General features: G+C 34.7%; 1 protein-coding gene across 1 annotated transcript in view; it reads left to right on the forward strand.

Moving 5' to 3' along the window:
- MALRD1 (MAM and LDL receptor class A domain containing 1) overlaps nt 1-15684 on the forward strand; it is a 620077-nt gene that overhangs the window by 482672 nt on the left and 121721 nt on the right. The window contains exon 34 of the mRNA XM_068545334.1: nt 15081-15282. Coding sequence (XP_068401435.1) covers nt 15081-15282 — 202 coding nt within the window. The remainder of the gene's footprint in view (nt 1-15080; nt 15283-15684) is intronic.

A 15684-nucleotide genomic window follows, 5' to 3' on the forward strand; every position in this document is an offset into this window, starting at 1 on the left:
TATTTTTCCTTAAGTAATTGAAGGCATTCCTGCATTGTATTCTAATGTCCAGTATCTATCTGCCATGTAGAAGACAGCTATCTGACTGATTATTTCTCCTCCAGGATTTTCACATGTCCTACTTTTCTCGCAGGAAGTGGGTAAAATATTCTTTTAATCCTTGGAGTTGATTAATTCTCCTGGGAATTTGATGGGCTCTCATCATTTTTCACCTCCGGGAGGTTTTCATCTGTAATTTATTTAATTATTTCCTTCTAAAAACATCTATTAGACTGATGCGGAAACTTCTGGATCTATCCTTGCTATCCCCTATCATATATTCTCAAAATTTTCATCTCTTGGTCCTCTGACCAAGTCTTGGGAGGATCACTTGATTCAGTTTTCCAGTTCACTTTGTGAAATTTAATCTGTATCGATTCTGCTATGCAGTTCATCTCTGGGGGCTTTACTTTAGCAATCATTTCATTAATTTCCAAGAACTCTGAATGCTTCTTTTTCATATTAGTTTGTTCTATTTTATAGATATGATGGACACTTCAATCTCTCAAGGGAATTAATTAAATTTCTTTATATATTTCCCCATTTATTCTATTGGCAGTTGTTCTCATGGTGTTCAGTACTGGTCTCAATTTAATTCCTGTCTTTCAGAATTTTCCTCAACTGTCAGGTTACTTACTATTGGTTTTCTATTCCTATATGTGGATGAGTCTAGATTGGATAATATTACCATGTGTATTTCATTGCATCAGACCAAGTAAGAAATTTTATTTTCCTAGCAGTGAATATGCATTCTAATTCAAGATCTCCAGTTTTGTTGCTCTGGTGTGAAGAAGGAGATGCATTTTCTAGTGGACTTACATTTCTGATGTACTGCTGGCTTGTTTATTTGTTGAGGGAGGTACAAGTACTTTGTGGCAGTCACAAGGCCACCACCTCATTTCTTTGGTCTCAGTGCCCTTTCGTGAAAACTCCTGTGTCAGATCTCCCACGCCAGCAGTATTTTTTTTTTTTAAACATCTTTATTGAAGTATAATTGCTTTACAATGGTGTGTTAGTTTCTGCTTTATAACAAAGTGAATCAGTTATACATATACGTATGTTCCCATATCTCTTCCCTCTTGCATCTCCCTCCCTCCCACCCTCCCTATCCCACCCCTCTAGGTGGTCACAAAGCACCGAGCTGATCTCCCTGTGCTATGCGGCTGCTTCCCACTAGCTATCTGTTTTACGTTTGGTAGTGTATATATGTCCATGACACTCTCTCACCCTGTCACATCTCACCCCACCCCCTCCCCATATCCTCAAGTCCATTCTCTAGTAGGTCTGTGTCTTTATTCCCGTCTTGCCCCTAGGTTCTTCATGGCCTTTTTTTTTTTTTTCCTTAGATTCCATATATATGTGTTAGCATACTGTATTTGTTTTTCTCTTTCTGACTTACTTCACTCTGTATGACAGACTCTAACTCCATCCACCTCATTACAAATACCTCCATTTCATTTCTTTTTAACGCCAGCAGTATTTATCCACCCTGTGTGTCCTAGGTATGCCTGCATCAGTAACTCCTAGCATAAGGACTGATCTGGCTTTTTATGGAGTTCTTTGATTAATTATGAGCTAGTGACACATGCATAGCTTCTTCTCTATTCTGTCCACCTCTTAGAGTTATTCCAGGATTCCACTGGGAACAGTCACTTTTTTGTTGGTCTTTTTTTCACCTGTAGATGTTTGCAAGTTCCTCAGTTTTGTTTATGTAATTTCAACCAGCAGTTTCCACTTGGTTTAAAACTTCCAGAAAGTCCTTACTATTTTTGTATGTTGGTAGATGTGCTCCTAATTTTCCTGTGCTTCTGTGGATTTCTTTCAGTATTTTTCCTGTCTTTGCAGTGGAACATTCTTGAGGTGTATAAGTAAACATATGTTTTCAGTTAGCCGTCAGAACCAGGAACCATTTTTCCAAATATTTACAATTTTGCAGAATACACTAAAAAAGTAAACTCCCTTTTTTTTTTTTCTGTTTGCTGTTTTACAGTCCAAAATTTCCTTCATTTTGAGAGAAGATGTTTTGAAGGCATTTTGAAGGTAGTCTGTACAGTGATTAGTTGGGAGAAAAAACATGGAGGTTATCAGGCTAACACTGAATGCTACACAGGTCATTTCTACTATTGAGAAACATTTGGTTGGTGCTTTATTTCTGATTACTCCTAAATAGTCTGTCTCTTTCAAAGAATGTGAAGTTAATGTTGTAGAGCTAAATACAAATCAGCCACTTCAATTTCCACATGCATAGTAGCTGTAATTTTTCCCAGCTCTTCTTCCTCTGATACAGCCAGTGATGTTTATTGCAAACAAGTGATGTTCAGGAAAGGCAATCGACTGGAAACCTATGTCCTAGACCCAGCTTTCTAAGTTGCTAATGACTAGAAACTTAGAGAGTTTCTAAAGCTCTCTGGTTCTCATTCCCCTTATTTACAAGCACCCTAGTGATACATTTGTAAAAAATCTGAAAAACCTGAAATTGTGCCCTGAAATCATTTTTTAAAATCCCATGAATCTGTCAGCTCGTTATGGTGAAATTGCCTAGTTAACTTTCTTATTAACATGACTCATCCTACTATATTAACTCTTTTTTTCTGAATGGATGATATATGATATGTAATAGCAAGCTCTTGAATAATAATAAAAAGGAAATGTATTTAGTCTTTGTACTTACTTTATATACATTATTTTAACTTAAACCTAATAACAGACATATCAGGAAGATATCAATATTTCTTCCATTTAACGAAAGAGAAATCAAAGCTTGAAAAGATTACATAATTTAGCCTAGGACATCCAGTTAGCATTGGCAGAGCCAGAATTAGAATCTGGGTCCTAGCCCCTGACCATAACACTGTTCAGCCTTCTTATTTATAGGTAGGTAAAACCCTGAAGGAAAGTTATATGCTTTTTAAATATGATAGAGGGACCAGAAATGCCTCCTTTTACCACAAATATTCACCAGCCAATTTGGCTGGTCCTTTATAGTTTGAACAGGGTTTTCATGTCAGTGAACTCATTTAATTTGCTCTGAGATGTTACAGAACAAACTGGATTCCCTTTTTCTCATCTCCAATGAGAAAGGCAAAGAAAAAAAGAGTGATCTATTTCCTCAGCCTTTAGGGACAGAGCTGAAATGTAGATTGTTCTGCAGTTCAAATTCTGATTGTTCTAAGGTGTTTTGTTTTTTTTTTTTTAAATCATCCATTCCCCTACTTACCTATGGTGTATTTTTAAATTTTAAGACACCATAGCTTATTTATAACTCACTGACCGCCTAACCCAGAAAGAAAATTGTGGTGATGTTTTAGTGCGAACAAGGAACTATTTGTAAAAAATAGTGATTAGGGTATTGCTAGCTCTCACGGCAGTACCTGAACAATTCTGATTTTTATAAGTAGATACGTTTTCTTTATCAGGTAAAATGATGAATTTGCCAAGGTAGAACTTGTGCAGTGAGAAACAATAAGAATGCTGCTTCTACTTCCACCACTGGTCAGCGAGTTACTTGGTCTCTAGTCCCTGTAAAGTTTTTGACTAGACCATCTCCAAGATCCTGTCCAACTCCAAAGTTCTTAAATCTTTAGCTTTTTTATTCTTTCATTCTTTAGCAAATGTTTACTGAGCCCCTATTATGAACCTGGCAGTGTTCAAGGCATACATAAATAAACAAAACTGACAACTCCCTGTTCTCGTAGAATTTATGTCATAATGGGGAAACTGCCATTAAACAGCAGGAAATGGGATCAGTGAGTAAGCTGAGTAGTCTTTTTCAAGACTCTGTGACAAAGTAAAGCAGTGTAAGAGGATTGGTGGGGCTGGGTATGGTCAGAGTGAGCCGCTTTAAGGGTGTAAGCTTAGAGCAAACGCTTGAAGGAGGTGAGGCTGTGAGCCACGCAGATACAGGGCCCAGAGTGGGAGAACAGACAGAGAGAAAAAAACAGTGCAAAGACCCAAGTCAGGCGTGTTCGTGGGGTTTAGGGAGATGGGCAAGGGAGTCTTGTGGCTAGAGCACAGGGAGGGAGGAGAGAGTAAGAAGACACAGAGGAAGGGGAATGGGGAGAGGTCTTGAAAAAACTTTTATACCATTGCAAGGACATTTTTATTACCTTTGTTGTGGGACCCAGTTCTAGAAAGTTGCTATTACTGAGTTCTTAAGTGCCTCCTTTGATAGCTTAATATACCTGGTACTTTGATAATTCTTGCCTCTGATCAGGCAAAGGAGCTTGGTCTTAAAGAGGGAGTTGGGAAAAGGAGCTGACATTGGCAAGCTTAGAGGTGATGTGCCACCTGACTTTTTTAAATGTCCAAAATTGGAAATAGAAAGTGTGATGGAAAGAGGGTAGGGAGGAAAGAGAGGGTGAATAAATGTGTTTAGAGGACCAAGTGACCATTTGAATAATTGCTGTAATTGGCATTGAAATGGATGAGGCAATTGTGTTTTTCCAACAGAATAGGCAATTGAGTGAATCAAAGCAAATCAGGAAAATTCCACACTAGCTCTGTCATTCTCTACTGTGTATATTTGGGGTTTTTAAAAATATTCTTCAGATTCATAGACTTTATTTCTTTTAGCAGTTTTAGGTTTACAGAAAAATTGAGCAGAATGCCCAGACGGTTCCTGTATACAGTACCCACTCTCATTACCCCCAGCTCCAAGTTTTCCCTATTATTAACATCTTGCATTACTCTAGTATATTTGTTACAGTCGATGAGCCAAAATTAGCTCTTTATTATTAACTAAAGTCCATAGTTTACATTAAGGTTCACTCTTCATGCTGTACATTCCATGGGTTTTCACAAATGTATAATGACGTGTACCCACAGTTTCATACAGAATAGTGTCACTGCCCTAAAATTCCCCTGTGCTCAATCTACTCGTCCTTCCCTACCTCTCTCACACCTCTGGCAACCATTGATCATTTTTTACTGTGTCCACAGTTTTATCTTTTCCAGAAATTCATATAGTTAAAATCATACAGTATGTAGCCCTTATAGATTGGCTTCTTTCACTTAGAGATATGCGTTTATCCATGTCTTTTTTGTGGCTTGATAGCTCACTTCTCTTTTATCACTGAATAAGATTCCAGTGTATGGATATACCAAAGTTTAACTATTCATCTGTTGAAAACCCTGTTGGTTGCTTCCAAGTTTTGACAATTATAAATAAAGCTGCGATACACATTAATATGGAGTTGTTTGTGTGGATATAAATTTTCAAATCCTTTGGGTAAATATCAAGGAGCGCAGTTGCTGGATCATGTGGTGAGGATGTGTGTAGTTTTGTGAGAAACTGCCAAACTGTGTTCTAGAGTGGTTGTACCAGTTTGCATTTCCACCATCAATGAAAAAGAGTTCCAGTTGCTCCTTGAGAAGATTTGGTATTTTCAGTGATTTGGATTTTAGCCATTCTAATATGTGTCATAATTGTTTTAATTTGTATTTCTCTGATGACGTATGACATTGAACATTTTATCCTATGCCTATTTGCCACCTGTATTGCTTCTTTAGTGAGGTATCTGTTGGACATTTTGTGTATTTTTAAATTGGGTTGTTTGTTTTCTTATTTTTGAGTTTTAAAAGTACTTTATATATTTTGTAATAGTCCTTTATCAGATATGTGTTTTAAGGTATTTTCTCCAATCTCTGGGTCATCTTTTCATACCCATAACAGTGTCTTTCACAGAGCAGAAACTTTTAATTTCATTGAGGTCCAATTACCAATTTTTTCATTCATGGTTCATGATTTTGGTTTTCTATCTAAAAAGTCATTGCAAAACTCAAGATCACCTATAGTTTCTTTTATGTTATCTTCTAGATGTTTTATAGTTTGCAGTTGACATCTAGGTCTGTGAACCATTTCGAGTTAATTTTGGTGAAACATGGACGCTCTGAATCTAGATTCACTTTTTTACACATGGATCTAGTTGTTCTAATACCATTTGTTGAAAACACTAACCTTCCTCATTGAATTGCCTTTGTTCCTTTGCCAAAGATCAGTTGACCATATTTATGCGGGTCTGTTTTGGGCTCTATAGTCAGTTCCTTTGATCAATTTGTCTGTTCTTTCACCAATACCACACTGTCTTAATTAACGTGCCTCTATAGAAAGTCTTGCAGTCAGGTAGTGTCAGTCCTCCGACTTTGTTCTTCTCCTTCAATATTGTGTTGGCTATTCTAAGTATTTTGACTTTCCTTATAAACTTTAGAATGAATTTGTCAATAGCCCTGAAATAACTTGCTGAGATTTTGGCTGGGATTGAATTCAATCTATACATCAAGTAGGGAAGAACTTACATCTGGACAATGTTGAGTCTTCCTCATGGAATATCATCCATTTACTTAGATAGTTTTTTCATCAGTTTTTGTAGTGTTCTTCATATAGACCATGTACTTTATTGTTACATTTTTACATTTATATTTCTTTTTTCAGTGCTAATATAAATGGTATTATGTTTTTAATGTCAAATCCAACTGTTCATTGCTGGAATATAAGAAAATAATTGACTTTTGTACATTAACCTTGTATCCTACAACCTTGCTATAATTGCTTATTAGTTTCAGGAGTTTTTTCATTGTTGTTGCATCTGTGAAATTTTCTACATAGACAGTCATGTCACATGCAAGCAAAGATATTTTTATTTCTTTATAATCAGTATACCTCTTATTTCGTTTTCTTCTCTTATTGCATTATGTCGGTTTTTCAGTACAATGTTTAATAGAAACAGTGAAAGCAGACATTCTTCTTTGTTCCTGATCTGAACAGGAAAGTCTCCAGTTTCTCACCATATACCAGGCAAAAGTGATTTAAAGAACTGCAATTTCAGACACATATTGAAAAAAAAAAAATTTAACTTTAAATATATTGAAAAAGAAGCTTATAAGTAAGTTGGATAGCACAAATTAACTACTATGGTAAGACTGTAAGACTGAACTAAGATTTTTCTGCTGTACGTGAAACAATGCCTGGTACTTAGCCAAAACTCAATAAATGTTTATTAACTGAATGAATGAAATGGTAAATGAATGTGTGATGACAATGAAAAACAGGACTCAGAACATAAAACATCTATGTTCTTCATTAAAAAATAAAAATAAAAACCGGTGACATAAAAATAAGAATGAGATTAGCTATAGGTTCTTTGTAGAATGTTCTTTACCAAGTTGAGGAAGTTCCCCTCTATTCCTAGCTTCTTAAGAGTTGTTATCATGAATGGATGTTAAAATTTGTCATATGATTTTTCTGCATCTATTGATAAAATTATATGATTTTTCTTCTTTAGCTTGCTGATATGATAGATTACATTAATCGATTTTCTAATGTTTACCAACTTAACATACCTGAAATAAATTCTACCTCATGGTTGTGTATAATTCATTTATACATTGTTGGATTCATTTTGCTAATATTTTGGAGAGGATTTTTGCATTTATGTTCATGGAAGATATTGGCCTATAGTTTTCTTTTCTAGTAGTCTCTTTGTCTGATTTTGGTATTAGGGTAAAGCTGGTCTCATAGAATGAATTTGGAAATGTTTCCTCTGCTTCTATTTTCTGGATACAACTGTAGAGAGTTGATACCATTTCTTCCTTAAAATTTTGGTAGAATTCACCGTCAAACCCATCTGGGCTTATTGCTTTCTCTTTTGGAATGTTTATTAATGATTGATTCAATTTCATTAATAGATAAAGGCCTATTCACATTATCTGTTTTTCTTGTGTGAGTTTTCATAGATGTGCTTTTCAAGGAATTGATCAATTTCATCTAGATTATCAAATTTGTGGGCATGGAGTTGTTAATAATTAATAACCCTTTATTATTCTTTCAGGGGATCAATGATGATGGCTACTCTTTCATTTCGGATATTTATATTTGTATCTTCTCTCTTTTTTTCCTTAGGTAACCTAGCTAGAAGTTTATCAGTTTTATTGTTCCCTTCCAAGAACCAGTTTAGATTATGGATTTTAGATCTTTCTTACTTTCTACTTTATGAATTTAATTCTATGAAATTTCCCTGTAAACACGGCTTCACTATCCCACAAACTTTGATTAATTATATTTCCATTTTCATTTGGTTTGAAATACTTTTAGTTTTTCTTGTGACTCCTTCTTTAGCCCATGTTTTATTGAGAAGCGTGTTGTATAATCTCAAAGTATTTGGCATTTTTCTTCAGCTATTTTCCTGTTACTTATTTCTAGTTAAACTCCACTGTGATCTGAAAGGATACATTGTATGATTCTATTCTTTTAAATTTGCTATAGTGTGTTTTATGGCCCAGATGTCTTCAATCTTGGTGAGTGTTCCCTATGAGTCTGAGAAGAATGTGTATTCTGCTGTTTCTGGATGACGTAGTCTACCAATGAATTAGATCCAGTTGATTGATGTTATTCAGTTCAACTATGTCCTTACTGATTTAATGCCTCCCACTCTGTCAGTTACTTATAGAGGGATGTTGAAGTCTTCAACTGTAAGAGTGGATTCATCTACTTCTCCTTGCAGTTGTACCACTTTTCAAGTTGTACTTTCTCAAGTATTTGATGTTCTGTTGTTGGGTGCATACACATTCGGGATTGTTGTCTTCTTAGAGAATTGACCACTTTCTCATTGTGTAATGCCCTCTTCATCCATAATAGTTTTCTTTCTCTGAGGTCTGTTTTGCCCAAAATTAATATAGCTTTTCCAGCTTTCTGTTCATTAGTATTAGCATGGTATATCTTTCTCCATCCCGTTACTTCTAATCTACCTGTGTCTTTATATTTAACTTAAGTTTCTTATAGACAATACATAGTTGAGTCTTGCTTTTTAATCCACTCTGACAATCTCTGTCTTTTAATTGGTATATTTAGAAAACTGACATTTAAAGTGATTATTGATAGTTGAGTCAATACCTAGCATATCTGTTACTGTTTTACATTTGTTAACTTTGTTCTTTTTGTGTGCACGTGTCTTATACTCTTTTTTGCCTCCTTTGTTTTAAATGAGCATTTTTTATGAGTCCTTTTTTCTCTTCTCTTAGCATGTCTTCTTTTTAAACCTTTTTTTGTTGTTTGCCCATGAGTTTGCAGCATGCATTTACTAATAATCCAAGTCCACTTTCAAATAACATTATACCACTTCATGAGTAGTGCAAGTACACAGTATTCTCAATTCCTCCCTCCCTTCTCATAATGTGCTGCCATACATTTCACTTGCCCAAAAGCTAAAATCACTGAATACATTCTTGTTATTATTATTTTGACTAAACTATTATCTGTTACATCAATTAATAATAAGAAAAGTAAAATATTTTATTTACCTTTATTTATTCCTTCTCTAACACTTTTCTTTTTTTTTAATGTAATCTGATTTTCTGACCATATCATTTTCCTTTTCTCTAAGGAACTTCTTTTAACTTTACTTGCAAGGCAGATCTACTAGCAAAAAATTTCCTCAATTTTTATTTGTCTGAGAAAATCTTTCTTTCTCCTTTATTTTGAAGGATAATTTCACTGGATGTGGAATTCCAGGTTGGAGTTTTTCTTTCATCACTCTAAATATCTTGTTTCACTGTCTTCTTGTTGGCATGGTTTCTGAAGAGAAGTCTGATGTAATTCTTATCCTTGCTGCTCTATAAGTTGTTTTCTCCCTCTGGCTTCTTTCATTAGATAGATTTTCTCTAACCTTTGATTCTCTGCAGTTTGAATATCATGTGCCTCAGTGTAGATAAATTCTAGTGCTGGTATTTATCGTGTTGATGTTCTCAGATCTTCCAGGACCCGTGGTTTGTTGTCTATCATTAAGTTTGGGAAAATATCATTTATTATCACTTTAAATATTTTTTCTGTTCTTTCTTTCTTCTCCTACTGGTATTCACATTATGCATGTTATACCTTTTATAACCATTCAACAATTCTTGGATAGTCTGTTCCATTCTTTTGTTTGTTTGTTTTTTGCATTTCAGATTTGGAATTGTCTATTGATGTATTTTCAAGCTCACTGATTCTTTCCTCTGCTGTGTCCAGTCTGTTGATGAGCCTATCAGAAGCATGCTTCATTTCTGTTAGAGTGTTTTTTTTTTTTAAATTTCTAGCATTTCCTTTTGATTCTTTCTTAGAGTTTCCAGTTCTCTGCTTACATTGTCCATCTGTTCTTCCATGTTGTCCACTTTTTCCATTAGAGCCCTTAGCTTATTAATCATACTTGTATTAAATTTCCTGTCTGATAATTTCAACATCTCCACCATACCTAAATCTGGTTCTGATGCTTAGTCTGTGCCTTGACAGCCTGACATGATGTACGGGGTAAAAATTAGGCCTTTAGTATGAGGTTTTATGTTCATCTGGCTAGAGGTTAAGCTGTGTTTGCTGTTTGCTCTAACCGTAGGATCAGGGCTCTAATTTTCCCTTTTGTCCTTGTTTTTGTCTCCTCTGCTGTCTTTGGGTTTCCAGAGAGATTTCTTCCTAAATAAGGTCTACAATGTACTGTTCTTTAAGTTGAATCCCCCTATTATTACATAGAAGCCCTACGTATATGTTGGTAAGTTGTGGGGTGAGAGAAAGCTCTCTGTAGGGCTACGATTAGGTCTCAGTCTTTTAGTGAGTCCTTTACTACCCCTGGGTTTTATTCTTTATAATTTCCCCTCAGATTTTTGCTTTTTTCACTCCTTAGGTAATACAGGAAGACTAGAGGGAGCTGAACTGGTAATTTCCCCCTGCATGGAAAACTACCAGGGACTGGAGTTGGGTATTTTCTTTTCCCCAATTCGGTTAGGCTCCGATGAACCTAGTCAGTTAAGCTCTTTTTAAATAATTTGTCTTGAGGATAAGCCTTGCTGAGAAGCACAGAATGCTCTAAGTATATTTCTGGGTATATTTTCCCCTCCTCCTGCCAAAAAATTGAGGGAAATTTTTCTGTGATTTTTCCCTGTGAGGCCCTGATAGGACTCCTGGAGGTCTAACTCACAAAAGTTTGGAGATCCTCCCCACTGCCCCCTGCCACCCAAGATTTTTTAACTTTCAAACTTGTCCACAGTGAGTCTCCAGCAATTCATCAACTACAGTTTAGGCTTTTTGACCTCATTACTGGTCCCCACAGGGGTTTCTGTCCCTTGGTTTCTGCTTTAGTAAGTTGTGATCTCAGCATCTACCTGTCTCTCCCTCCAATTTTGGAGGCAGCAGTTATGATTGCTCTGTGACCTCAATTCACTGAAGAATTTAAGAAGAGTTGTTGATTTTCAGTTTATTCAGCTTTTCTCTTGTCGTGAGGACTAGAGTAACAACTTCCAAGCTCCTTACATGGCTGTCCTGGAGACTAGAGGTCTGTGCTGTACACATGTAATGAGTTGTTTAACCTCTCTCTACATTTCTAACCCCAGATCTGTAAAGGGAAGTTAATAGTCTTACCCTACATCTACACATGTGGTAGTGTTCATATAACATAACATATGTGAATGTTCTAAATTTTATTAATATGGGCAATATTATTGTTATTTCTATCCTTTATTAAATGAATGTAAAGCCTGTAACCTCCCTTTTGAGGGAAATTTCCCTTTTCATTACTTTTGATTATTTTCTTTCCTCTCATATAAAATTTGAGTGTTTTCAAATGAAACCATGAGAAATTGTGCACTGCTAAGGATTAAGCACAGTTCAGTTCATTGCTTTGGCCTATCAGTAGTGATTAAAGAGCAGACACCTAGCAGAACAGCTGAGAGTAACTGAGGGCCAAGTAAAGCCAAGGTTTCCTCTCACTGATGCATTTTACACCCTAACTTTAGTGAGCTAAGTATGTGATGAAATGGATAAATGTTTCCGTTATCCAAAAGTGTCCATTCAGAGTCTCTAAATCAGCACTGGGACCTGCCTTCAATGTTTCAGGAACCTGGAGACTGACTAGTTGAAGGAGAGGAACTTTAGGAAAAGCTACTGGTCGAGTTCTTTTCATTCTTTACCTGGACAACCTAGATACATGGATATTGTTGAGGAAGCTGGTCTCTAAGAGCCATACTCTTCTGGAATTTAATCACCATCTCCCATATTTTCTGTTACCTGTTGCTGAGTGTTTTCCTCCAGAGGAATGTTCATTCTAAATAAATGCTGAGGAGTTGCTTCTCAAATCCTTGACATAAATTTAACTGGTTAATATTATAATATTTGTATTTAAATGGTATAATATTATTTTATTCTGACTATCTATGTTTTTGATTTAGCAAGTTCTCTTTAAGTTTTTCCTACCCTACATTATAAGCTTGGATTATAATATCACCTTTGAATATAATATAAACTTGATTATAATATCAATGTATAAACTTCATTATATCTTTATATATTCTTTGAATACATTTTGCTTTTATAATAAAAATCAGGGTAACAATGGTTGTTTTAAGTATATAATGTTAACAATTATTATATTAATGGTGAGTGTTCAACCAAAATGTAGACTATCAAAATAGAAGTAACCAGATTATTTATCTAGCAGTTGATTTTTAGAAAGCTATTTCAAATAATGTTATTATTGCAACATGAATTGCTTTTCAGTAAAATCTGTGTAATAAAGTACAAAATTAGAAACAAACGAACTTAGAATTAATTAGTTTTGAAGATATTAGCCACTTTAATTTTTCAAAGTGATAGTTGTTTAAAAGTTTTTTAAAATAAATATTTTGCTGAGCATTATCATACACATACACACGAAAAAAATCTCAGGGGACAGTGAGTATTATTTCTGCTGAAAGGCAAAAAATACATACCATAATTTTAGTCTTTAGTGGGTGTCCCATTGGCCATAAATAAAGTCCAGCATTAAAAGGAGTCCATAAATGATTCTTCTAGTTTTTCCATTGGCCATTGTGGCTACAAAAATCACTTTACATGACATGCAGTTGTTCAATTTAATACACTGATGGTTCCATAAATATATATTACTATTGAAACAACTAATGAACTTGTCAAAAAGTTTTGTTGAAATTAAGTAGTGAGTTAGTAAACTCGACCATAATTAATTTGGACTGTAGTAGGATGAAATAATGGGATAAAAATAGGTTGACATATATTGGAGAGTTAATGCTCATGATGAGAGGGTACAAGAGAGATGGCCAGGAGATGTCATGGTGGGGTTTTGAGAAGTAGAGTAAAAGGAGAATGGAAGGAAAGGGAATTTGTCAAGAGCATGTAGGATCGACTGAAGATTAAAAAGACTAAAGCAGAGAATAAAATGAAATGTTGAAACAATAAAAAAGATACATTAATAAATAAAACACACATATGCTAGAGTTTTGGATAAAACCAGAAAAGGTTGTGTTATATTTTCATGAAATTTGGTTTTCTGAAATGATTTTCCCAGAAAAAGAGTTATAAAATAAATAAAATAAAGCTATTTCTTTTTAAATCTCTGTGATGTAATCCAGGATTTATGCAAAAGGAGGGCTCAATTTAGTTTGATTTTGTAGAGTTGTCCTGTTATCAAGGTCAGTCAGAAGCTTCATACATATTTATTTTTAACTTTTAAAAAATGGGGAATATTTGTATGAATTTGAAAACTAAGTATTCACTAAATCTTGGAACTGAAGACTCTTTGGAGTGAGTGTTTGCTTATGTGTGAGACGGGAAACAGTCAACTGACCCAAATTCCTTTCATATTGAATCTTAGCTTATTTTATTTTTCAAGAAATCAAATATGAAAGGTAATTTTTACTTAAGAACTGTCTGCTTTTCCAAAATGTTGGTGTTAAAGTCTCACTTTTCAGGTTTCCAAGCTTCAGGCAAGTTTTTCTTTTTCTTTTTTTTTTTTAGTCTGTCATCTTGATTTATTTTTGCTATTATGTTTAATGTCCATTAAGAGTTGGATTTCTGACTTGACCTTAGACTTTTTGTAGTGGTGCTCATTGGCAATATGCTTAATTTCTGGTCTGAATTATTTGGTGGTTTTTGGTAAGACTCCTAGAATGTCAATATAATATCATGTGTAACAGAATGAGTGATATTGTCCTCTCCTTCTAATAGTATAAATTTTGCATAGATTTTTATAGGATAAATTATCTGTAGATAAATTTTGACACTAAGAAAAAAGTGAGGAAGTAAGATTTTTCAGTAAAGGGAAATGTCATTGAAGAAAAAGAATATTGCAATAGAAGAAAATTACCATCCATGAGTTTTCTTTACTCTGAGTCTTATTTTTCCCATGTAAAAGAAAGGATTGTATAAGTGATTGCTGAAGTACCTTAAAACTACATTATATATGTATAATATATATGTATATATTATACATATGTATAGCAACTAAGGAAATGGTACTCATAAAATTTTGGTGCAAAAAAATGTAGGAAAGTATCTTTTCAACTTTATTTTTTGTTGTTTAAATAGATTTTTTTTTGAAGAGCACTAGGAAATGTCTGTTTTTGTTTTGTTCTGAATTGTTTTTATTGTTTAAAAAAAGATCAGAACTTGTCATGGTGGTTGGTTTCAAAACAAGCTCTCTTTCTATTTCTCTTCCTTTTGAATCTGTTAGTCCTTATACTTTAAAAAGTCCTGAATATTGACGTTAGTTAATTCACGTAGATTTTTTCTGTCTGTCAAAATGTTAAATATTTTGCACAGATTGGTTTCTGAAATGACTTGTTTACTCTCATATTCATTTACTATGAGGATTTTCTACAGTAACACACCTTAGTCGAGATGGATGAGGTTTTTTTAAGTGGTGAAAAATTCTAGTTGTACACCTCCACCAGCTTTTTAGATACTTGAGATAGTTACAGTTTGGGGCCATGTCTAATTTGGTACACAGAAATCGATATGTCAAAACTAAACAAAGGTCTAAGTCACCAGAGGAAATATAACATCCATAGTCTCACTTTACCACCACAACTTGCCTGAGTATAAGCTGGATCTTGCCCACTATGTTACAGAACAGATTGTACATCAAGGATGATTAAAAGTATTATTATTGAGCTGTTGCATTGCTGGATTCCATTCTTTCATCAACAACCTGGATGCCCATACGCCTCTAACATCCAAACAATGAAGAGTTGATTTTCTCTGTTTGTTTCTTTTTCTTCCCCATTTTTAGGTGTATACTGTAGAGGAATCTGGACTAAACATCCTGGTGTGGTCAGTGATTGGCAGTAAAAGAACCGGTTGGATGTATGGACATGTACCTCTCTCCAGTAACAGTCCATTTAAGGTGGCATTTGAAGCTGATCTGAGCGGAAAAGAGAACATCTTTATTGCCCTTGATGACATCTCCTTTACCCCAGAATGTATATTTGGAGGTAAGCCATCCCTTCAGAAAATGGGATGTGCAAGGATTGTTTTAAATATCTGAATATAGAAGAATGGGGAATTTCTGAGGCATTGCATTTCTTTTCACGTCCAGTCCTACTCATACATTGTAGAAAGAACAGTATATACTGTAGGAGGTAAAGTTTATCTCCCCATGAAACTTTATCATGGAATTTTCATATCCTCTAGGCAACAAAATAGCTTTGACTAAAATTCTTTAAGAAACCCAGAGAAAATTTAGTTCCATCAATATAGCTTTATTGTCTACTTTCTTTATTTCCAAAGGTTCACAGCAACTGCACGAGGTAAAGATTCCTCTGTTCACCTGTCATCTTCCAGACTGTCTTTTCCATCCATATTAGCTTTTCCCTTTCCCTGGGCCATTTCCCTTC

The sequence above is a fragment of the Eschrichtius robustus genome, chromosome 1 (genome assembly GCF_028021215.1).
Source record: "Eschrichtius robustus isolate mEscRob2 chromosome 1, mEscRob2.pri, whole genome shotgun sequence".
In the NCBI taxonomy this organism is placed as follows: Eukaryota; Metazoa; Chordata; class Mammalia; order Artiodactyla; family Eschrichtiidae; genus Eschrichtius; species Eschrichtius robustus.